Source organism: Centruroides vittatus, unplaced genomic scaffold, assembly GCF_030686945.1.
Source record: "Centruroides vittatus isolate TY-2023 unplaced genomic scaffold, ASM3068694v2 contig_93, whole genome shotgun sequence".
Classification (NCBI taxonomy): domain Eukaryota; kingdom Metazoa; phylum Arthropoda; class Arachnida; order Scorpiones; family Buthidae; genus Centruroides; species Centruroides vittatus.
Genome location: NW_027122616.1, coordinates 639,523 through 665,667, shown reverse-complemented (window position 1 = coordinate 665,667; position 26,145 = coordinate 639,523). Strand labels below are relative to the sequence as shown.

The 26,145-nt window shown below is 36.0% G+C and overlaps 2 protein-coding genes across 2 annotated transcripts; one reads left to right on the top strand and one right to left on the bottom strand.

Moving 5' to 3' along the window:
• Positions 1–348: 348 nt before the first annotated feature.
• LOC136984824 (cytochrome P450 4C1-like) lies at positions 349–18,130 on the bottom strand. The gene is made up of 12 exons (XM_067281966.1): positions 18,055–18,130; positions 12,727–12,849; positions 12,544–12,656; positions 12,388–12,476; positions 12,129–12,319; positions 3,704–3,773; positions 2,721–2,847; positions 2,460–2,651; positions 1,201–1,374; positions 1,070–1,136; positions 798–977; positions 349–733 (listed from the first exon to the last, which is right to left on the bottom strand). The coding sequence occupies exons 1-12, from the start codon at positions 18,122–18,124 to the stop codon at positions 567–569; spliced, it is 1,563 nt and encodes a 520-aa protein (XP_067138067.1). The 5' UTR covers positions 18,125–18,130; the 3' UTR covers positions 349–566.
• A 1,441-nt stretch (positions 18,131–19,571) lies between these two features.
• Positions 19,572–21,080, top strand: LOC136984809 (uncharacterized). The gene has a single exon (XM_067281953.1). The coding sequence runs from the start codon at positions 19,572–19,574 to the stop codon at positions 21,078–21,080; it is 1,509 nt and encodes a 502-aa protein (XP_067138054.1).
• The last annotated feature ends 5,065 nt before the right edge of the window (positions 21,081–26,145 follow it).

The window sequence follows — 26,145 nt, the reverse complement described above, 5'->3', positions numbered from 1 at the left end:
ATACAGTATTTATTATTTCGGATCTCTTCTTGTGCATTATTTCTTAAGATTTTAAAGACGTAGACTAATTATTCTCGTCTTTGCTAATCGGCAAACTTCAGCCACTTCTAAATCAATTAAACGAAGGAACTTAATCGAAAGACCGACTGCTTTTCAAAAGTTTCAAAACTGTTCTTTTATAACCGCAAATTATCAATTCAATAATAAGTAAACTGCAATTCAAAATCCTGATATAATCATTAGATAGTTACCAGAATTCTGTTCGTATTTAAATATTAATTTACGTAAAATTAAATTTGAGAGATGATCAATGTGATAAATAAATAAAATGCAATAAACGGCAAAAAATATTATTGGGAAGCAGATTTAATAACAATAATCATAACACATGTTTATTCTTATCATTTTTATCTATAAAAATATGAAGTACAATTAATGAGTAAAGTTCAATAATAGGTAGAATCATTTCGATACAGTTTCGAAATGCACTCGACTAGTTATATAATATAAGCCTGTGTTTATATTAATATATAAAAATTACCCAAACGTTCACGTTATTTCGTATCTTACAACATACATCTTTTTTCTACATACATTCTTATACCTGATATTGGGGTTAAAAAACCTTCCATAGAAGTAACGATCTTATCTTGAGGGTCCAAAGAGTAAACTTTAAAATTTCGAAGAACATTTGCCAAAACCATTTTCATTGTCATCATGGCGAATTTATATCCTGCAAATAAATCATTTTAATAAAATAATTCTTTTGTTTTTGTATTTATTCACTAATCACTTACCGAGACAATTTCGCGGACCGGCAGAAAATGGCAGAAATGCATAAGGATGAAGATTTTTATAGTTTTCAGGTAGGAAACGGTCTGGATCGAACACTTCGGGATTTTCGTAAACAGAAGGATTATGATGGATGCCATAGATACTTATGAGAAGAGTCGAATGGGCGGGCAACACGTAATTACCTATTTCAATAACAACGATTTAATGCTTTGAGTCAATAATAAATATAAAATATTATTATTTGAAAACAAATTACAAGATATCAAAAATTTACCTATTTTCATTTCCGAAGGATTTTTTCTTGCAATAAAAGGAATAGTAGGATAGATTCTCATCGACTCCTGAAAATTGTAATATATGAAACTAACCCTTGAACGTATTTAATTAAAGTAATTAAAAGGTTACCTTAATTACGCATTCTAAATACATCATTTTCGTCAGGTCATCGACAGTAATATCCCTATTCATATCATTTTTGAAAATTTCTTGCAATTCTAGATACAGTTTTTCTTGTATTTCGTTGAATCTTCCCAAGAAATAAAGAGTCCATGACATAGCGTTGGCGATTGAGTCGGAACCCTAATATGTTGAAAAATAATGTAAAATTACTTTCTATATAATTTATATTGGCAGTAAAATAAATACTGTATAATAAATTTGTACAATTAAGATACGGCATGCGTGAATACCGCTCTTCTTTTATATTCATGCCACCTTACAGGTTACAGCCACATTCCTTGCAGCAAGTTATTGCCGCGCATTCATCGAGTAAACTTAGAAAACAAGTTCGAAGCTTCCTGGATAGGAAAGTACACAATGAAACAAAACATCACCGATATACAAATTCTATATTTTAGCTTCAAAAAGTTTCTTATACCATTGTAAATGTAGATTATCATCAATGTCAAAATACGAGACCACCTCCAAATTCACGAAAGTATTTCAATTATTCGCTTATTATGGACTTGAATTATTTCGGTTTACAAAATTTTTCGGTGATCATCTCAGATATTACTTGGTTCGAATATGTTTCAATCGTGTTTGTAAAAGGAATTTGATTAACTAATACGCGAAAAAATAATTTCATAACAGACAATAACCCACAAAACTCAGTTACAAATTTACAAAGTACTATTTTACATAATTATTAGCAAAAACGGCATTTGATATAGACCGGATATGAAGTGAAAAAAGTAAGCTACGACTATGCTTTTTATCCCGAATTTCCTGCTTTAATTATATTATAAACTGCTTCAGAATGTTTAATAATTTCTGGTAGATACACGTTTTAATTTGTCAAAATTATGCCTTTTCTGCATGTATAGAAATAGATTAAATATACAGTAATTAAACCTTTTGTTTTGTATAGAACAACAAATTCTTACATGTTACAAAATTATAAATTAGTCCGAAATTACAAACATAATTTATTATAGTAGTTAATTATGAATAAAATGTAATGATTTCAGTAACGTCTTAACTTAAATATAATTTCTAATTACAAGAAAGTAATTATGATAATTCTTGAAATAGATTTTACGTTATACTTTAATTATAATTTTTACATTACTTCTCTTCGGAATAATAAAAATTATATACGATTGCACGATATATGCACGTTTACATAATTACCCTCGATTAGACATTCAGTAAATTATGCTTACCGCGAAAATAACACCTTCCATATCTCTGATAACGTCTTCTTCCGACAATAAACCTTGTTTGACGTGAAGATCCAACAGTGAATCGATAAGACGCTGTTTTGTCTTCGGTTCCTCTTCTTGTCGTTCATCTTTGTCTAAGGAATGTTGCTCTTGCATTTTCTTCACATAATTCTCTTTTTTTCTGTCGAAGACCTACGCATTTAATTAATTCATTAATTACTTAAATCAAATCACAAAATTCCATTTACAAGTTGGGTTTACCTTTTCGTCGAAACGATGAATTATTTTAACATCCCTCTTGTAATTTTTTCCCATTTTAGTCATGAAGAAAATTGGGGAAAACCAGTACATTGGATTTAGTAGCCATTCGGGAAAATATTTCATAATTCTAAATTTTAATATAAATTATTGTTATATCAAAATATAATTAATGCAAATTTAAAGCTTGAATAAGAAATACAGTGATGTCAACTATTAAATGTATATAAAATTTAACACGTTATATTTCGTGTGAAAAACGTAATATAAATTTATTAAATTGAAATAATTTAGCATATATAAAATTTACTTTAAGTCATAAATTTGTGTAGCAGTGTTTTTTTCTTATTTTTTGTTCAAAAATGCTTAAAAACTTATTTCATATTGTAATTAATTTATTTTGAGAAATATTAGAGATAGTTTGCTCGACTGTATATTTTTATATTTTGATTGGATATTACTTCGTTAAGATTTCGTTAACATAAAGATTTCTCCTGTAGTATTGAGGAAACAAGAGAAAAACACAAAGATAAATACTAGTTATTTATTGTAACAATGGTATACTTTGCGAAAAGTAGATATGTCACACTTTTGTCGTTCACGTCACAAATTGTTTCTCATGTACGAAACACATGAAGTTTACTTTTATAACATTATAACTGATACTTAAATTAATTTGAAATTCTTTATTACATACTTAATGAACACATTCTATTCGTTCAGAAACGTGTTTTGTTTCAATCGTCCTCTTACACATTGTTCTAACAACTCTTTACGATGATCAGCAAGTATAGAAATAACACTTTATTTATATTTAATAAATTTTTAATATTCGATTAATTGATCAACAATCAAAATTTAAAATGTTTCATTTTCTGTCTACTGAATTAACTCTAACATTTTAAAACTTTCATCAGAAAAAACTAATATTATATTATTCGAAAAATAAATATATATATATATATCTGAAACTGAATTTTTAATACCTCTGTAATGCAGACACATATTCTTGATCGTTCTTAGTCTGAGAATGTAGAGAATCTCCTACACCTATGTCTACATAGAAATAAATTGATATTTATATTTTTTAAATAAATAATAAAGTCGTTTGAAAATGATATTTTGTTTCGGGAAGGCACCGCAGAACAGAGAAATTTCAGTAAAGGAAACAGTACTAGACGAAACAGGAAAGTAATCAGTTTGGTCGCGCAAAATTTGTCATATTCAGCTATAGTTTTAACTACTGTCACCAGACAGAGACAGTGTTAATGAAAATGGCAGTTACTCGAAAAGAAATGTCGTTCTATGTGTCAGAATTTCACGCGAATAAGTCCGTAATTACCGTGAAACGCGTAAGTGTTTTTAAAAAAATACTGTTTGAATTTTTGCCTCCGTCCATTATTATTTCGTTGAGGGAAGTTCGGTAGGTTACATTTCTTGCAGTGAAATACAATAGAGCGTCGTTTATCTTAAAACCGGTTATCCGAAATAGTTCCAGTCGGACTGCGTCGTGCTGAATCGAACGTTTTTGATACTAGATTTACTTCTAAAGTATAATTTTCATGTTTTTATATTTTTCAATATATTTATTTTGTTTGTACAAAATAAAGAAATAATTTTTAACGATACAATAACCTCGATTATCATTATAAAAATTTTCGTTAGGATTAAAATCGACGAAAATTCAACACGAAGCGACACGCAACAGAAAAAAATTTCAACAACGGATAAATTAATATAATTTTTCATTTATGATCGGTTATCCGAACAACCCCAGTCCCCAATTGATTCGGATAAATGACGCTCTACTGTATATATATATATATATATGTGTATTATTTTCCAAAATTCATTTTATACTTTTTCTGCGTGACGAGCAGTAAGTGGACAAAATAAATATTTCATTTAATGTTTATGTACGATCAAATTAATATTTAGAATTCTTAATTAAATGTGAAAATTCGAACCCGCCAGAACCAACCCGCTAATAATAAGATATTTTATTTCTTGGTTCCAACGAAGAAAACATGAGGAACAACATTCGAATAATGCTGGTTGGTGAAACGAAGAAACGTGACCGAGACGATAAAAAAACGATAAGAGCAGGAAAGGGGGTCGGTTACATAGAGTCCGTCTGATCGACTCGAGGTCAGTTACGTAGTGTCAATTAGACAGAGTGTGTGTGTCTGAAGTCCTGACACAACCTGTCAGCGAATATAAGGGAATACTTGACCTAGAAAAAAGTCAAACCCGGATCACGAGGTATGACCCAAATTCATGTAAACTCTCCCTCCGCGTATCCGAACTTAGGCGACAGTAGCTCGCCCCTATTGTAATACTCCGTTCGAACCGAACATTTCAATCTAGATTGTGACCAAGGTCGGCGACTATGCCTTGGTGCGAACACCCCCGACCGTTTCAATCTCGACTGAAACGAGGTTCAATCGCGATTGACTCGAGAGAGTTCTTGAAACTAGATCCAGTGATAAGAGAGATCCCACAATCCCACGCGCGCGAGAAAAAAATACAAATGGCTGCTGAACACGTGTCGTGCTATCGACAGAGAAATAAAAAAGATACTTTATTTGGAGAGACGATGACATCTCTCTATTATTAAATATATGGCAAGAAAAAGTACTGTATTTATTTTTAACCAAAACTTCCATTTTATTTGTAGATGTTCGTGACTTACCGCGTAGTTATGTCAGTTTTATCATTGCGTGTAATAGCCGGGTTCTTCTCAAGCAGACTGCCTGTGGGAACAGCACGATGTTCGACTGGCGACAGTCACAATCCAGATTGTAGGTAAATCGAGATCGAAGTGAGTCGTGGATTGTGTGCGAACGTAGTATAAACTTTCGCTTTAGTCTAAATAAAGTGTTATTGTTTTTAATTCGTTGTTAATGCCAGTTATTTCAAATATCGCTGTCGCTCTACCGTCGAACCCATCCACTTCCTCCACTCGCGTAACGCATAACCCATCCGAACCGCCATCTTGACGTGGGCAGGTTTCACTGACCTGTGAGCCGAAAAAAGGAGGAACGAGACTCTGTCCACCTCCCGGCGCACACCCACAAATTGGTTTTTCAGGAGTGGAGTTCGACTCCTTTGAATTATCGATAGAGCGGAAGGGACAATATTCGAATAATAAGGGCAATTCCAGTCGAATTAGAGACCTAAATCATAAGTAAAAAGACTAGGAATAGTATCGGAGGTAGTTCCAATCTAATCAAACCTATTAGGAAGAATGGAGGGCGATCCGCAACCCGCGGCAGGACCAGCTCACCCGAATCCGAATCCCGTCACGCTAGGAGGGTTGGGCGGAATAATTCCATTACTGCCCATGTTTACCGGAGAAACGAAAGGCATTAGAGTCACGGATTTTTTCGACTCCTTAGCAGACGAGATGATAGTCGCGGCATGGTCAAAGGCCCAAATGCTGGCCATCGCCAAACTTAAACTTACCGGGATAGCTCGGGAGTTCGTCTGGAAAGACGACGAATCAAAGAGGTTGACGACTTTGACGAATTCAAGCGCTTAATGATCGCTCGGTTCGAGCGGGAACCCTTTTCGTTTAGGCTTAGTAAATTCTATACCTGCGTACAAAGACAGGACGAGGACGTACAAGCATATGCCACCTGGCTCCAAGCGCTCGCCATGGAAATCGAGATCATGCCGGAGCACGGAGCGGATGCTGCAGAAACTGCTATTATTCAGTGCATTCAAAGAAAGGAGTTAGATGAACGTTTAAAAGCGCAATTCCTTAACTGGATCGAGATAAGGATCCGCAGAAGGGTAATGAGTCGCGAGGCTGAGACCTTTGATGAGGCGTTCCAAGCGGCGATCAGTGAGGAGACGATCGAACAGTTTACTTCCCATCCGCGAGGAGTTATGCGAACAGTCAGAGATAGCGAGCTGGTGACAGACTCCCCCTCACAGGACGATATAGCTCAATTAATGTCGGCTATGCAGGAACTTAAAGCCAGAGTGGAAGATCTAACCCGAACCTCATTGACAAATAATGCTAGAACCCCTCCCGGGAGGCGAAATAATCGAGGGAATTATAACAACCTGTCTTTCCGGCGAAGAGGATACCTCTCAGTTAACACTAACCGTAGACCCAACCGACCAAATGATCAAAACTATAGGAACTGGAACCCCCACGGTCGCAGAGATACTAACAGTAACGCTTCTCCTATGCATCAACGAAATGAAGCTCCAAGGAGACGCGAACGCGAAAGTGATCAAAATAGCTCTCCACCTGAGGAAGAAAATCGAAACGGATGGACAGGCATTATTCGAAGCATCCAAGATCAACGACCTCGATATAATTACTCTACTAGATCCCCTTATCCTGTTTCTAAGCAAAAGTGACACTATACCGAATTGAGTAGAAACCTTTCTCCACTCCAAACAGATTCGTCTGATGAAAATGAGACGAGGTGGACAGGCAGGATAGGAATAACTAGAACTATCTCAAGGCACAAACCTATCGTATTAGTTTATATTAACAATATTCCAGTAAAAATGCAAGTTAATACCAGCGCAGAACGTACGCTCGTATCAATTGATTTGGCAAATAAATTGAAAGGGAAAGCTCCCATAAAATTCGGGCGCCGACATAAATTAGAAAACAGCTTAGGGGAGCGATTACCACTATAGGATCAGCGACGCCCACGTTTAAATTACGGGGAAAGAAATATGCTATGCCATGTGCCATTGTACGAACCGAGGTTACAAATCCGTGTGAAGGAATCTTGGGGCGAGACCTCATCGAAACCGCACGATTAATTTTAGATTTTGATCATGATCAAGTCATCCTACCCAATGGGAAAACGATACATTTTTGCACACCTAGACGGCTGCGCCGAAGGAGAAAGCGGCATAAGACTCGCAAGAAAAGAGAGAAAATCCTGTCAGACAGCCCCCGAGCAGAACGAATACCTCCTGACGAAGGGAAGGAGAGACAGAAACCACAAATCCGGAGCGCGAGAAGAAGGACCACTGCTCATAGAAAGGCTAAGCAACCCCGAATACAACAGGATAACACGGACACAATCATCCAGCCACCTGTTGCATCACCCGGCAAAGACGCATTAACGACTGTACTCCCTTCACTAACAGAAAAGCAATCTAATCCCAGCAATGAAACGGAACCAGAAAGGGAACACGAGGAAACAGGATCCGAGCTCGAAAGTGAAGCTTCCAAACCAGAACCGGAAGGAGAAAAGGAGATTACACTTCCATACGCACTTCGAAGCCTAGGCCCAGCAGCAGTAGTAAACCAACCTTGGGTTATGTCGCAGCCCACTAGTAATCGTAGCCGGATACCTCAGTTTATTTCTCCCACTACTAGTCAGACCTCTTCCCCTTAAGCTCCGGGCACCAAACAAATGAGGGCACCAACGGGAAGGTACCCCCAGTAGGTGGATGAAGATAGCTTATCAAAAAGTTTATCGTTAATCTAATTAATCACGACACGCTAATACATCTCCCCTTCGCCATCTGTTCATTGAATTTTCCTCAACGAAGCTGGGAATATGCGTTATTCAGCAGAAATGAACTACAGGTCAAGGACCTATGCAATCGGCGGATCATCCTCAAATATACGCCGATCTTTAAAAAGTTAGATCAACCAGGAGCATGGATTTATTCCACTCCCGAGCCTCTCGCCTTAACTATTAAGTATTCAAATCGGCATCAAAAAGCTCCATTATATCTACACCCAACCAAATTAAATAACACCGGGATATTACTACAGTTGGAGCAACAATTGGTCATTTCACAAATCGACCAAATTATCAATCAAACGGAGATTCAACTCCTACAGAACCGTCTTAAGAATCCAGCAACGCACGAGCGACTACAATCATCGACAGACTATGACATCCAGGTAGCAGAACGATCCTTATCAAATGTCAAATATGATTTCAACCACTTGTTACGAATGATGTCAACCCCCACACCAGCTTCCTACGTACTGTACATACGTTAACCACTATACTTGCTAGTTGCTTTGGTGCTGCAATAATTTTTATTGGCCTTATCTATATTTTCTGATCGGTTACACGCCGCCGACAACAAACTCCGGCGGGCCGACAACAACCACAAGAAACTCGACCAGAAGAAATTCCTCTTCAAGAAAGGGAAGCTAACTCGCTTCCAGGAAGTGACGCGCCCTTACAGGAACCACCCCGGAGCGATACCACCCGCACTCACCAACGGTCCATTGTTCAAACTTATTAACACCGTTTTAAGGTCCTTTGTTTAGACTCCTATATCAAGAAGTCTTCGACTTTTGCATAAGCACAAAAATATATATCACATTATATTATAAAATTATATTATATTATATTATATTAGATTTGCCTAGAATATCCCATTCATTTGAATTTTATTTAGCCATTTTAACGTTTTGAATTATAAGAACATAGTAGCATTTCCCATTTAAACTTAACTTAGAATGTTGTCACCCTATCGGCCTGAGGGAGAGTAGCCTCAATTATATTTTTGTAACATGCGTACCTCAATCCGAGAACAAATAGAATTCTCATTTCAAATAACTGTTTGTAATTAACTTTTGTGAGTACCAGATAGGACGACATCCTCGCCTCAACGGACTAAAGGCTGCTACACACGTTCAGGAAATCCTTTGAGGAATAACTGTGAAGGCCTGGCCTTGAGAAAATTCAGAATTTCCTGTCGCCCACACACGAGAAAGAAAATCTCTCAGTTAGCCAGTCGGCCATGGCATCCGATGACGACGTACTGGCTATTCTTAGATATTTATTGGCAACAAATTGTATTAAAACACGCGGGAAAAAACATTGTGCATAAAAGTCTGTGTAAAGAGTAGTAGTAGTGGTTTGGGTAGCACTGATCACAAAATTAATTTTTCATACGAATAATTTTAAATGGCATTATTTCAGATCACAAAATTAATTTTTCAAGAGAAATCTTGGGCTATAGGTTCTGTTAAAAAGTATCAATTACCAGCGAAAGATCAATGGCAAGTCGATTATACTACCAAAAAAATTCATGGGTTAAATTTTATAGACGAAAAACCATCGGATATAACTGGCTGGATCGAACATAGTAATTTACAAAACTTATTAAATTATTTCTCAACGTATAAAGAATTATTTTTATTTAAAGGTGGACAGGTAGGGAGAAAAGTCTGTTTAAAAACTGGAGCTACAGTTATTTAGACATCGAACTTCTTGAGTGACAAAGATCAGATAATATTAAAAAGAATTGTTATTACCACAGATATTTTAAAAAGCATTGTCCTTTTTGAAACATTCTATCTTACGAACAATTCTTAATTGAACAAAAAATAGATATTTTCAAAATCAATACGTTGTATAGATATTTAATAAATAAGTAAGAAATATAATTTAAATAATTATTATATTAAACTATTTCCCTATTTTACTTTGTCTTATTGTCAAATATTATTTCATATTGTCGTGTTTTAATTATTCAGATATTAAAACAAATAAAAAAAACAAATATAAATAATTCTCAACCACATCCGATATTAGTACAAATTTTAAAAATTATTATCGCAAATTAATTTTATAATTTAATAATTAAAAATAATTTATTAAACTTTATCTTATTGTTAAAATATTATTTTAAGTTGTCATGTTTTAATACAACATTAAAACAGGTATTAAACAGGTATAGGTATTAAAACAATAATTTTTTTTAAAATGTAAAAGAAAATGATATTAAAGAGTATCAAGATGTTTTATGAAAACTAAAGAAGTGAACTAAAAATTTTCTAAATATAAAAACTGGGGAAATGAATTGGGAAGTTGTCTAAATATTAAAATTATTTATAATTTTAATTTACTCAAGAAATTTGTGATCTGAAAATAATTTTAACGTTTAACTTTTTAACCTTTATTATTTATAAATAAATAAAAGTTAAAAAGGTTATAAAAAATAATTCTTCCTAACATTCACGAGACATTGTTCTCACTACTCAGCGGCCTCACAACTGAACGACACGACTGCACACACGTTCAGTTGGCCTGCGCAGTCCAAAACTGTGCAGGAAAATCAAATGGCTTTCCGTTTCTACTCCAGTGGGCTGTACAGGCCGCCGAAACTGTACAGTTTTCCCCCACACACGTTCAGGAATTCCTCAAGGTCAGGCCTACACAGTTATTCCTCAAAGGATTTCCTGAACGTGTGTGGCGGCCTTAAGACTACAACTATCCACCAAAGTTAATAACGCACCGAGTTCAACGCACGACGATACCACTACCCTACAACGAACTACGGAAAGTCACTACTCATCTGAATCCTCCAGCCATCCAGCTCCTGTTTATCTTCAGCAAACAAGCCAGCACGAGGTAAGGTAGCACGAGTCAACGAACTCCCGTCAACAAAGGGGAACTAACGAACACTCAAGACCTTGAACTTTTACTTCGTACCCAAGTGACGAAGGGAAGCTACGTCTGTACCACGTGCGAGCTAAAAAACCACCCTACTTCCGGGAAGGCCGTTATTGTTTACCAAACCCACAGTGTCTGGTCTACCATAACAAATTGTTATAACACGCGCACCAAATAATCTTTGATTGTCGCGAAGGAATAATTTGTTAAATTCGCCATGTAAATTATTGTCGAGAATATTTAAAGTCGCCATGTAAATCACTAATTAGGGAGAGAAAGTGCACAAAAAATAGCCATTCTCCCAAGCAGAAAAATCGAACCTGCCCTTCAGGGACAGCTACGATTTTAGAAAGCCCAAGGTGGTGTGAAAATTCGAACCCGCCGGAACCAACCCGCTAATAATGAAATATTTTATTGCTTGGTTCCCACAAAGAAAACATGAATCATGAGGAACAACATTCGAATAATGTTGGTTGGTAAAACGAAAAACGTGACCGAGACGATAAAAAAACGATAAGAGCAGGAAAGGGGGTCGGTTACATAGAGTCCGTCCGATCAACTCGAGGTCGGGTTACGTAGTGTCAATTAGACAGAGTGTGTGTGTCCAAAGTCCCAACGCAACTCGTCGGCGAATATAAGGGAATACTTGACCTAGAGGAAAGACTGACCCGGATCACGAGGTATGACCCAAATTCATGTAAACTCTCCCTCCGCGTATCCGAACTTAGGCGACAGTACCTCGCCCCTATTGAAACTTTCGCTTTAGTCTAAATAAAGTGTTATTGTTTTTAATTCGTTGTTAATGCCAGTTATTCGAATATCGCCGCCGCTCTACCATCGAACCCATCCACTTCCTCCACTCGCGTAACGCGTAACGCGTAACCCATCCGAACCGCCATCTTGACGTGGGCAGGTCTCACTGACCTGTGAGCCGAAAAAAGGAGGAACAAGACTCTGTCCACCTCCCGGCGCACCCACATAAATATTTTACATTAGAGAGTAATACCTGAAATTATATCGAGTGTGCAATATTTCATCCATTCCAAGACATCGAATATTTCATTTTCCTGCAATTGTTTCAGTTTTTCGACTAAGACGTTTGAATGCTCCGTAAATATATTTTGATCATCTTTCAGATTCCAAACATGTCCATGTGGAGCTAAATAGTTTCTTCTTCTTCTCCAATCATTGTCAGTACTTTATTTAATTACATTAAAAGAATTATAAACAACGATATTTTAACTAAATATCAAATAAAGGTTTACCTGAACAGAAGATTGTTGTCTCCGAGAAGTGGCTTGAAGAAATCATAAGTAGAATCCCTATTGATTAAACTGTTGCTCCTTAACACTTCCTACAAAACGTAATACTGTCTATTTCCATTTGTAATGAACATATTACATAATTAGGCATGTTTTTACCTTTGCAGATTCTGGATGTAAGAAAGTAATTAATTTATATCCAAGTATGTTGACCCAGGCAACTTTTTCGTTTGGAAATAGCGTAGAGAGTCCAGTAAATACATTAAAAGTTACTGGAAAGATACAAAAAATATTTATGCATTTATAAACATCAAATTTCCCAATAAAATATTAATGACATACATATGCCCATGTGAGAATTGTTGTATTGCTTGCCACGTTGACAGAATAAAACGTTCCTCAAAACTGGTAAAAAGGACATAGAAGGAAGTTTTATTTTCGGCTCCTGGCCATTCTTTTCATTTTCTGAAAGATTAATATCTGTTATAAAAATAAAGAAAGATTATAACCAGAAATTTATTGTCGCGTCATAGTCTTAATGCTAACCTATAATTTTTAATAATATTTATAATTTATTTAATTTAAAATACACGCTCTCCACTTCAAATTAGTAATGGGTTGTTTTTGTACATCATAGTTTTCATTGAACATTAGAGTCGTTCCAGTTATCAATGTAATACCTTTTCTTAGAAGAATATTTGAATTGAAGTAACATGAGTTCCGATTTTCAAGAAAGGTTCTTGTATAATTATTCAGGGCCGTCCGCACCAATGGTTTTCACACCTTGTCTCGGTATTTAGATATCTAACCATCTTCTGGAAATTGTAAAATGACAGTCACACATCAACCGACAGTAGGAATTTATATGCGTACAGTTATTTCGAATTGCAGCCCAATAACTATGTATCGTATATCACTAAAGAATGTTGTTTTCATTTTGTTATATTCGATTTATTCATACAGGTAATAAATATATTGTATAGCAATCGTACAAATGAGCTTCGTTAATTAACCATGTTAGAATATGCAAAAAGTACATTTTGAAATAATTATCGGATATTTTTTAAGTTGTAAATAATATTTTTATTGCTAAATTCTGTTTGCTTGTAGACTCTTCATAAACTAGGTGCACTTTGTTTCTGATTAAAGCGCAGCAACGGCTGGCGAATTCCACTCTGCATAAGCAATATCTTTTTACCTTTATTCTAAAACTGCTTTCAATTACATAATAAACGTTGTGCAGAGGATAATACGTTAAAGTGTTATAAATTAATTAATGTATATACTACATAACTAACTTTTAGAAAAAAATTATAAAAACATTTGCGTTCAAAAACATTTCCATGTGTTATACAGTATTTCGAAGATGAGTCAACTCCCGCTATTTTTTTCTTTTTTGCTGCGTTATTTCAAAGCGAAATTTTCTCTTTCACTTAACTTGGAAACAGCATTAAACTTCCTATATGTACCGGTCAAAGTCGAATTTCAAACTTCGGCCTCGGTCACAATTCGTGAATTCTATTAATATGAAAAATTTCGTTAAAACCGGTAGAATCGTTAATTATCACAACGTGTTTTTCTATTTGTTAATTTAAATGGCTGCCACAAAAATGCTTGCCTGTTTCATTCTGATACGAATATAATATTTCATATAAAAAACAAGATGCCCAGCTTCGGAGTAATAGTAAATATATCGTTACAAAAACACTGTAATGTAAATGAAACAAGAATATTAAGGATAAAAGTGTCTTTAAAAACTGGCAGATTGCGCTAGCATTTTGCAGTAGTTTGAATGCCCGGATTTGTACAAATTAAAATCCCTATAATTCATTACTACTTTATTTACGTCAAATGCGCATAATAGTAATGCAGTAAGTCCTTTACTTACGAACTTAATTCGTTCGTATAGGTCGTTCGCAAGTCGAAAAGTTCGTAACTCGAAAAGACGATACTTGGCGCAAAAACTCAAATACAACGTTGTTTTTACAATTATGTAATGTTTACGCTACTTGAATAATGTTGAATTAAGATTGTTAAAGGAAAGTATAGATTCAAATCAATCACATGTACATTATTTATTAAAATTACTCATTTAAAACAACTACAAATGTACATATGTATGTACTGTAAATGTTGTTAACGTAAAACTTTAAAAATTAACTAGATTGTACATAAAAAATAACCAACTGGAACTTTAATAGTAAACAAATGACACCACACACGATTGACACACGACTACAGTCCAAACTCAACTAAGAGCCTCTCACCTACCTCTCACGCTTAGAGTACCTTGATATCAGAGTAGCGACACACGAGTCATCGCCGCCATGTTCTGTCGAACGACTGTCATCACGTGGTCTATGGGTTTACATTAAGAAATAACGATTTTTTTAATTTAATAAAGCATTTTTACGAATAAAATACTTTATTAAATTTAAAAAAATCGTTATTTCTTAATGTAAACCCATAGACCACGTGATGACAGTCGTTCGACAGAACATGGCGGCGATGACTCGTGTGTCGCTACTCTGATATCAAGGTACTCTATTCACGCTCATGTTAACCCGTCATCTGTCGGCTTTGTTCGTAAGTCGAATGTTCGTAAGTAGAGGACTGCCTGTATTAGAAAATAAAAAGTGAAAACCAATTAACTGACAACTGAGTTACACAATTTATTAAAGTGCATTCACACGTTCGGTATTAGGCAGAGTGTTTATTATTTGTCCATTATACACGTAAAGTATATAAGAGTATCTGCCGATCAGGCGCTTATCGTGAGAATGAAACAGGTTTGTACGATGTCGATAAAATGGAGAATTCTCAAACAATAATTTGTGCTGCTGGTTTTTCACTTATGAGCATTTCATATGTGTTATTGGAAAAAACGATTATAAAGGAAGACAATAGTGACTTGTAATACAAACAAAGCCGAAAATTATTTAGAAACGAATGTATAAAAACAGTATCGCAAAAGTAATTAATTGCTGAAAATATTACATAGAGAAATTAAACTACATAGTTAAACAATTAACCAAATTTAAAAAAATTAACTAGATTGAAAAATAAAATACGGTCTGTAGTTTAAATATGTCTAAAATCCCGTTTCATTTCATGAAATCAACAGAAAAAATAATGTATTAAAAAACAGTTTTAGTATTTTCAAGTATGCAAACACGTGTCAAATCTTTATACAATGACCAATAAGAATTGGTTTTAATCCTAACAAAACAAGACCAATAATATTAAGTTTTAAAAATAAGAATATAAAAAATACTTTTGCACAGAAAAGTCTCTGATGCACTGCAATTACTAAAATAAAATCATAAATTAAGCATTAGAAATTCAAACCGATCGTAAAGAGTCAAGCAGCCAGTTGCTTAACTTTCCCAGCGACTTTAAAAACTGCGTTTGGCGCTATCTGTTATAATATGTTATTTTTTTTAAAACGTCTGTTTTTTAATCATTGTTAAATGACAAAAAGCTTTCTATTGGTGTAGAGATAGGTTTCTTAAACAGAAATTTAAAATGCTAACAACGAATATAACCTTCATTAAAATCAACCATTAAGTTCATTACGCTAGATATGACACATGACCTCCTATCTCCTCATTCTCTCGACCTGTAACCAGTGGCGTAGCGTGGGTGTCAGCCACCCGGGGCGGAGGAAAATTTCGCCGCCCCCTTATTTAGGTATTTTTACAAGATATTATTATTTATTGTGAAATTTTGCCGCCCCCTATATGTGCCGCCCGGGGCGGGCCGCCCCTGCCGCCCTCACTACGCTACGCCACTGCCTGTAACCACCAAAATTTAACAGCATAAATTCATTAAACACGCAAACCTTCGTGCAAAATTCCAAAAACTTTCGATAAAAACACTGGAGTTATTAAGCTTAATGCGTAATAAAGAACAAAATGCCACAAAGAAACGCACACACACTAAAGTCCTTACATACGAAACACAAATTGAAATGTTTTTGCATTTTTCGATGTTTCAACGTGCTCCGAGTCGAAAAATGTAAAAATCTTGTAAAGTCAATTTTTCGCCACATGGTTTCCCTCTGTTATATGTAATAGAGCAGAGGGTATAAAAGTAACATCTTGATTATAAGAAAAAAAAACGTCAATAAGTAAACTTGTTTTCGTCTTTTTAATATTGTCGATTGTTATTCAATTAAAATTTTGTTAATCAAATTCACTAAACACGCAAACCTTCATGCAAAATTCCAAAAACTTTCGATAAATATGTGTTATAAAATCGTCCTTTTTAAGATATTATTTCGTCTAAAAGTACAGTAATAATATCTTAAAAAATAATAATAAAAACTTTCAAACATTTACTTACTTCCAGACACAGATGAAGTCTTTCCATGCGATATTAAACTCGAATCATTTTTCCATTGTTTTCTGTTTCTCAATTTCTTCACTAGTGTATAAATCAACACAAAACAAATAATAACCAAAGAAACTGAAAAGTTGACAGAACCATAATTAATATACGTTTCGCTCGGCAGTTTCTAAAGTGATAAGTAATAATTCTCTATTTACGTGTATATAACTATTAAAAAATTGGAATAGACAAAAATACCAATAAGAAACAGAGTTATACGACACCCAATCTGTATTCTGCCAATCTCAGAAGTTAAATATCACACTACAGTAACCGGAAAGTGCTGCTATTATTTTTCTCGCTTTTCGAAAATTTATTCGAAGATTTTAAATAGTTAGAGTACATTTTTTTAATTAACAACTTTCAATTTAATTAAAACTTTTAGTCCCCTCCACTGGCTAAGTAGATAAAATAATTAAACAATAGTACTTGTGGTTGATTCCCCCTCGGGAACTTACGACAGTGATCTCCAGTAATAACATCAAACTGAAACAGTAACTTTATTGTGTCGTTATATGCTAGTACTACTGGTCACATTATTGACAGTAAATAGCTCAAATTATTAATACCTCAATTATACCTAAATATATCCAAAATGTTATGATTTTATTCTGACTTAAAGACAACGGAAATTCATTTAAAATCTCACTCGCAGATTATAATCAAAGGGAAATTAAGGAACGATATGAATTCGTTTTGTTTTCTTTTGTTTTTTGGAAATTTCATGTAAAACCCTAGAAGAGGCACGCCTCCGGTATATGCATGATATCGTTTGTGTTAACTCTATTTATTATGTAATTTGTATTTTAATTGTTTTCGAAAGAAATAAATATTTATAAAGATATTTACGAATGAGAATTTCTTTAATAAAATAAGAAATTATTTTAAATTAACATCGTGTCAATGCGCTAGACGAATATTTAAAATAGGAAATTTATACGATATTGTGAGACCTAGATAAAAAGACCTATTACAAATCAATAAAAGTACACTTTTCTCTCTTCCTACTTTATCCTCTATTAAATATCTCATAAATTTCTGTCCTCTAAACTCCTGATATATTAAAAATTCATATAATTTACTCTGACTTTAATTTTTAAAACAAAGTAAAAAAATAAAAACAGGCAAAAATCGTAAAATAAGTAGATGTAAGTAGTATTAAGGTAGTATTAAATATTCCTAGATATTAAAATCCGTTACTTATTTATCTCGCAGGGAACCTGGGTGGTCCCGTTCTCCAAATTTTAAACAATAGAACAAAATAGAAATAATTTGACTAACCGTTCTGTCTTTCATTCCAGAGTCTTCTCTCGGAGCTTTCGGATCGACGAATTTCGTAAGTCTCGTTCATTTCTCGGGTCCAGTGTCGGTTTGGTGTCTAGTTAGGGACAGAGCTAGTTATAAAATTGGTAAGAGTAAAGGGTTGCCTTAGGGGCGGGAACCGCCCCAAATTGTAGACCCCCTGTGCGATAAAATAATGTCTAATGAACCATACCCCTATGAGCGACACATCACGAGATATAGACCCCAAAATCGGGCCACGCGAGATCTCGGCGCGCGACGCTCTGCTAACTAGCGGCACTCAGCAAAGTCTTGCTTTTAACTATATAGCACACGCGACTAGCGTACGTCATTTCCAGTCATGTGACTCCGCTACCATACTTATGGTGTCTCACACGAGGTAAACAAGAAATACAGTAGACCCCCCTATAACACGGGTTCGTATAACACGGCGAAAAAATTGAGATCGTATTCCTATAACACGCTAAAAGAGACTCGTATAACACGATAAAACGTCATCGCCGACTCGTGTCGCGACAGGATTGGTCGAGTCTGGACCAATAGCAGATATTGTACAAACCGTTGAGTTTAAACGAGCACTGGACCTAAGAAAACATTTATTATTCAACGGTCATAAAAATTATATTTATATTAATGATGTCTCCAAAGTTAAGTTATTTTTCTACGAAAAATTCGCTGATCAGGAAACGCGTCCGCCATTCGATGAGCCGCTCCGGGACAAAAACAAGTTTAAGCAATGGCGTCGTCGAACGGTGCACACTCGCTAAGTAATCACTACAATTTTTTGTTTATAGCATAGTTTATATGGATTATTCCCAAAAAATTATAGTGATTTGGAAATGTTGAGTCAAATTAGTCTAGAATGGATCAATTTTATGGAAGAAAACCTTTCAAACAGCCATAGCCCCTAAACTGCGCACGTGGCAGGCTGTGATTGGCTCATGTATTTAGGTGACTCGTACAACACTGATTCATATAACACGGAACGTATCTACCGTGTTAGAGGGGGTCTACTGTAATCTTTAATTTATATAACTTTTTAAAATATACATGTTTACGTAAAATGGAAAATATAAAATTGTTTATTTATAGTATAATATAACCCTCATCAGAGCTGACAAAGGCAACTCCTTAGTCCTCTTGAAAAGGGACTCCTACAACTCCATGTTACAGAACCACATACAAGCCACCCAAAGTAACACCGCCGACCCCAGTGCCATCAGTAACCTCCAAGCAGACGGCCGGATGGCCGAGCGGTCAAGGTGGCAGCCTACCGCTCTGGGGAACCCGGAATCTAATCCGAACGGGTCGAATAATCCCCAGGAATTTTTCGGGGGTGGTCCGTTCGGATATGTCGGGCCCCGTCCCTCACCACCCGGTCGCCCCATTGTGGGCCTGGCCGAACCCATAATGGGCCTACTAAAAGAGGCCCTCTTAGTGCCCACAGGGCGGAAAGAGTTAAAAAAAAAAAAAAAATAAGTAACCTCCAAGCTAGGATGAAACGCTTCGCCACCTCGAAACTAGCGAAACGGATGGGCTTCCACAACATCGTTACACCTGCACCGGATACCTCCAGAATGTTTGCCTTCGCGAAAACTCATAAACCCGGAAAAGAACTCAGACTGGTGGTGGACAAGGCCAGAGCACCCACGTTCCTATTAGAAAAAGCCACTCACAAGTTACTTATTCCTCACCTTCAAGGGTATCCGCACACCATTACCAACCCTGCAGATCTTGCCAATATACTCAAACGGTTACCAACACCTCCGAAATTTATAACCGTACTAGACTTTAAATCTTTATATCCTTCTATCAAACTCCCACCGGTATTTTGCGCAATAAGGGATACACTCATGAGCATCACTCAAGACAGCACGTTACAACCTAACATCCTAGAAATGGCACACCTGATCTGCTTTAACTCGTTCTTTTTCAACGGCATTACGTACCAACAACAACGGGGTGTACCTATGGGAAGCCCAATCGCAGGGGACCTCTGCGAGCTTGTGGTCAGAAAACTGGAATCAGAAGTCATTTCTTCTCAACACTCACATATCCTCCTTTACCAAAGGTATAACGATGATATCCTTATATTATGGAATGACATCCCAAATGTCCGAGCCTTAGTTGACACCTTCAACGACAACCCATATGGATTAACAGTAGAACTGGACCAAGCCCACCATACCCAAGCACACTTCTTGGACATTTACATCACCATAGAAGGATCTTCCATCAATACGCAAGTCTATCACAAACCATCTACCGAACCTCTATATATACCCGCATTCTCATGTGATCCTCCGCAGTATAAGATGGCAGCCTTTAAGGCATTACTCAAAAGGGCACTCACCCATTCCTCCTCACAAGCTGCCTTCAACTCGGAAATGCGGCACATCAAGAATATAGCTAAACAGCACGGATATCACAACATTGCACGCAAAAACAACTTTGAGGCCCTACGACTTCTTCCCACCCACACCCCTCCTTCCAATGGTTCCCCACCTAAATATATACCGATCACCTACAATCCGGCACTGAAGGCCATATACTACCAAATAGCGAAGAAAAAGGAGATCCGCTTAGCTTTCAGGAGATGTCCAACGATTTTCGAGTGTCTTAGGAACGGAAAAGACGCTCCGGATAGAAACAGACTTCCGGGAATATACTCTATACCCATCGCCGACCACAGAAATAACAGCGAAGCCATCTACATCGGATCCACCAAACGCAACATACAAACGAGGATTAATGAGCACAAAGCGGACATATTACACCATAGACAAAACACCGCCCTAGCAGTCTATTCATCCGACCCAGAAATAGAGCCTCTTTTCACCCGTGCCGCAATTATTCACTCCACGTTTCGACAAGATCACCTCAAATGGCTTGAAGCTATATACATCTTACTCAACACCCGCAGCAACACACACTGCATCAATTTTAAAAAGGAGATCAACTTATCATCGGCGTGGGAAGCCTTTTTCAACAGATCCCTGAAGTAGCGCTATACTCACATCGCGCAAGTCTAATATGACGACATCGGCTGCACGCAACAGCGTTCCAGAATGCAATTTTTCTAAATCAACGGTCAAATTCGACGGATATTTAAAATTTTGTAGAACAGAATTTCGTTACGCCTGAGGAAGAACCCAACGAGGTTCGAAAACGTTTGCGATTTACAGAGAAAGAGAGAAGAAGCACACCGGTCAAAGGCACTACAGTTGGTGATTCTAATTTATTTTCACTCCGGTGTTTTTCCTTTATACCGTATATTTTGTATAATTAACTTTTATGTAATAATTTAATAAATAGTAAAAAGTAATAATTAATTTTAATGAGATAGTATTAACATTTCTTACATGAAAAATATTACTATTTATTTCCACTTCAGAGTATATCTTGATCAGATTTATATTAAAAAGACAGCTAAATTTTATTATTACTTTTAGATACCCAGAGTCTCACGTGCTGTTGCAACTTGTAATGCAACTATTGTCATCTATGCTAGTAATGAAAACTTCACTACCGACAGTAAATTAAAGAAAGAATCGTTTATTAACGCGTTTAGTCTCTAGTCCGAGTCAGTGGCGTGCCGTCATTGGAAGCGGTGGAAGCGCCGCTTCCCTTGTATTTTCTAAAATATAAATTTTGATATTTTAACGTAGTTTGAATTAATTAAAATTAATATTTTATTATAATTGCATTATGTTTCTTATTACAAATTTCTATACTACATGTGAAATAAACGATAAGATTGCTATTGTATATTCGAATATCAGTGGGGGAATGGAAGCGCTGTATTGTGGAAACCCACATCAGCTTTCAAGCAGCCAGATTATAGGCATTGGCGCATGCGCTTTACAGAGCACCAACCTCCTACGGTTTAGCTGGTGGAAGCTACACACGTATAACGCTTCCAATGATTCTATCGCAGACCGGTTCTGGGCTGTTAGCCATCCTCGCCCGATTATGTGAATCATAAGTACAGTACATTTATAACTTAACCCAACCGATAGGAATTTACTAGTATGTTTTTATGATAGTTCTGTAAAGTTGACAAAAGTTTTTAAAAAATCCATTAAAATATTTAATATTTTTATTCTGCTCTCCCATCTTATATTACTTGCGTATTTCAGTGTTAAACCAGTGATATAGATGGGACATACGAAATCGTAATAAGGGTATGTAGAAAAACACGTGTACAATCCTTGTACAATGTTAAAAAATTAACTGTTACTTTTTCCTTTACAACCAAATTTAATGAATGAGACGCACAAGGTACAAAAAAGCTCCAGAATTTATTTTCCATAAATTTACGGTTGTCATAAAAATTTCTTTCCACTTTTTTTCTCAAGACCACAAATATTCGGGTACAAAGTAACTGGTTTCGACTTATTTCTACTTAAGTAGTAGTTAAATAATTAAGAGATTAGGGAATTGGGGACATAGCGAAATCCCTGCCGAAAGAGCCAGAATTTTACTTAAACAAAACCTTAACCGAATCAATCTCTAGCCGAGTACAGTGGGGACTGATTTCTTCGTAATATTAGATAATAAAGACAGAAATTTTTCCAGTTCAATGAGAGTGACTAAAAAGTTGTAAATTTTGGAAATTTTCGTGGACACCGGTCCTAAAACGAATTAGTTAGAAAACAAATGACAGACAATCTACTTAGTATTAAGTTTAACATATTTCGATTTTTACAGCTATGGTGAGAAACGTTTAAAATTTACAACAACCCTGTCACGTTCTTTGAGGTACACTAGTGATGCGACAAGAGACATTTGATATTGACCGGTACCGGCACCCTCGGGATTTGGCATGCACACACTGCACACCTACCTGGACCATCTCTGACTCCATCATTAGCCACTCGTATCAGGCTATTTGACTAAGTGGATTGTTTTAAGATTTAAAAAGTAAAGAATATTTTATTGTCATTTTATATACGTTTCTTTACAAAGCTACATTTCATTATAATTTTTTTTAAAGTATATTAATAGAATTGAACAATATATTGTACCAGGTATGTATATCCACCGCACATTTTATTTCACCGAGTAAGTTTTTATAATTTATTTTTGATTTTAGCCCTTATATCGTGGCTAGCGATTCAGAATGTATTGTGATATTAAAAATACATTTAGAGAAGTCTACAGTTTTTACTGGCTTATCGAACAATCAGTCAACTATTTTATTAATGCATAAAGATGCATGTCCAGCACCGCTAGGCATAGTTGGGCATGGGTTACAGAGAAAGAGATTGCAGATAAACAATTTTACATAAATATGTAAGTGCGGATAATATATAAACTTTGGACTGGATACAGTAAACAATGGACAAGTAGTGTAAGCCATGCACTAGTACATGCAGTACTTAGAATTTGCAAAGGAATAAAATGTGACAATATAACTGTAGAAAAGCAAATACAGATATAGAGAGATTAAGCATACACGGAGTTTCAATTAATTGTTAATACTTGAGCAACAAAACGTGTACAGTGAAAAGCATATAAAATACAATGAATGAATGGAGGAAACAGAGTGCTAAGTATAAAGTACACCAGTGGCGTGCCGTGACATTTAATGATAGGGAAGCTGTGTTTCTGTGAGAAGCCGACTTCCAGGGGCAGTCGGTTAATTGCGCGTCGGTGATGGCCTTGGGTCCATCCGTACGTGCGTGGTGGCGGAAGAGACGTATCTGACAAAAACCGACAAAAAAGAAACATAAAATAAACATATACTATGTACAAAATAGTTTGCTTTAGGACAATCAGCCGTTCAGACATCCTGGGCGTCGATGCGGTTCTTCGATGGTCGATCGAAGGTGGCCCCGACACAGTGGCGTCGACGAGTCTGTAGGGCACGGGGAGACTTCCTCCGTTGGCGTCGGGAACACGGTTTAAGTCCGAAGTGGCACGGGTTACGGGTTGGAACAATAGACGAGAAACTGTATTTTTTTTTTTTTTTTTTGCGCGTTGACACACGGCGTTTTGGTTATTCGGAACGTTAACCCAGTGCCAAGTGTCCTCGATTGTCGGAGATTATATCAATCTCCGTTCTTTCTTTCGTCCACTTTGATTGGTCGTTCCCCCTCAATTACGCTTCCCGAATGGTCGGTCCCCGGCTACTAAAGGTAACGAGACTCTTACCCGGAGCGCGAGAAAAGTCAAAATGGAAGACGAATTCGATCTTCCACCGATCGTAGGACGACTTCCTTCCGCGATTTACGATTTCTGCCCGGCAGTTTGATATAAACAACGGGTGTCCGACTAGAAACGACTTTTACCTATGTTTTTTTAAACTAATAAATTTTTCTCTAAATTAACCGTTTTTTGGCGTCTTTCGTGACGGGTCGGACCCGTCCGGTACATGACATTTCCATAAAAGTTTTAAACAAATACTGGAAATGACAAAAATAAACAATTTATGTATTTTAGTTCTAAAATACAAATAATACGTACATAATACAAATCGATACGATACAAACAATGATAGAAAAACTTGCTTTTTTAATTTTTTATAAACTAATTCTATTTGGCGATTTTTTCCGCCAAGTCGTTAATTACTTTATCATAAAAGTCGCCGGTCGTCGACTCCATCGACGTATTTGAAAGCTCTTTTTCTATCGAAAGCAACTCTAGCGACCACAATTTTTCCTCCGACCTAGTGTTCCTGGTTAATGTATGAATTCCCTTCGTGATCGAAAAACTGCGCTCAGCAGACCCATCGGTAGATGGTACCGTAAATATTAATGATATTAAATTATATAATTCTTTTAGTACGTCTTTGTTCGGATCGACATTAATTATAATATGTTTTATGTCTAAGAGTTACTTGTCAGTATATAGTCCGGACACGAATATAAATATTGCGATTCGCTACGTAATTTAGATAGATCAAAAAATTTCCCACAAAATTTACTTAATTTAAAGAATTAAAACACACTTGGAAAAATTGTTTTTCATAAAATTAAAATTATTAACATCTAAAAGTGATAATTCTAAAGATTTTGTCTGAAAATCTGTCAATATAATTACAGTATAATTAAAATATAAATATTATATTCAAATATAACTTTGCAAAGAAAGTACATAAAAATAACATTGAATACTCTTTACTTTTTAAATCTTAAACAATTCACTTAGTCAGATAGCTCCCTGCCAGTGGCTAAGGGATAGAATCGTTGGAAGCGTTAAAAGTGTGTAGCTTCTACCGGCTAAACCGGGTGAGGTTGGTGCTCTGTAAAGCGCGTGCGCCAATGCCCTCTGGCTGCTTTACACCATTCGGTTATTCTCGCCGTGGAAGCTGTCTCGTAAGCGCTTCCATTCCGCCACTGACATTCGAATATACAATAGCGATCTTATCGGTTTTTTTTTCACATGTAGTATAGAAATTTGTAATAAGATGCATAATGCGGTTATAATAAAATATTAATTTTAATTAATTCAAAGTACGTTAAAATATGAAAATTTATATTTTAGAAACAATGAGGAAAGGTCATTGGAAGGTGGAAGCGGCGCTTCAACCGTTTCCAATGACGGCACGCCACTGAAGTACACAGTACTAACAAATACGCAAATGCAATGTGATAGCATTAGTAGGAAGAGGGACTATACAGTATATACGATCTGAATTACATATTACCTAGAAGTCGTGTTTCCAGTGGGGCCGTTAGTCCTCCAGTTGTACTGGTGGATGAGTTGTACAAATTGGTTGAAGGTGTCCGTATCGTTTATCAGGTCACTCAGAAACTCGTGATTATTTTGTGGCCAGTGGCCGTGCTTGTGGTTGATGAGGATGTGGAGTTGTGATCTCTCAGGCTCTATCATGGCACAGTCCAGAATGTAATGGAGGCTGCCATCCTGCATATTACAAACGGGGCAGAGGCCGCTGTTTTGTGGGTTGACGAAACGCTTAAGGTATGAGTGAAAGCAGCCATGGTTGGTCAGAAATTGCGTTAGTTGAATGTTGCGGGTAATCCATGTATAAGAGTATATTGCAGAAATATCCGGAAAAAATTGATATGTAATATTTTGATTCAAGTCCCATTCGTTTTGCCAGTT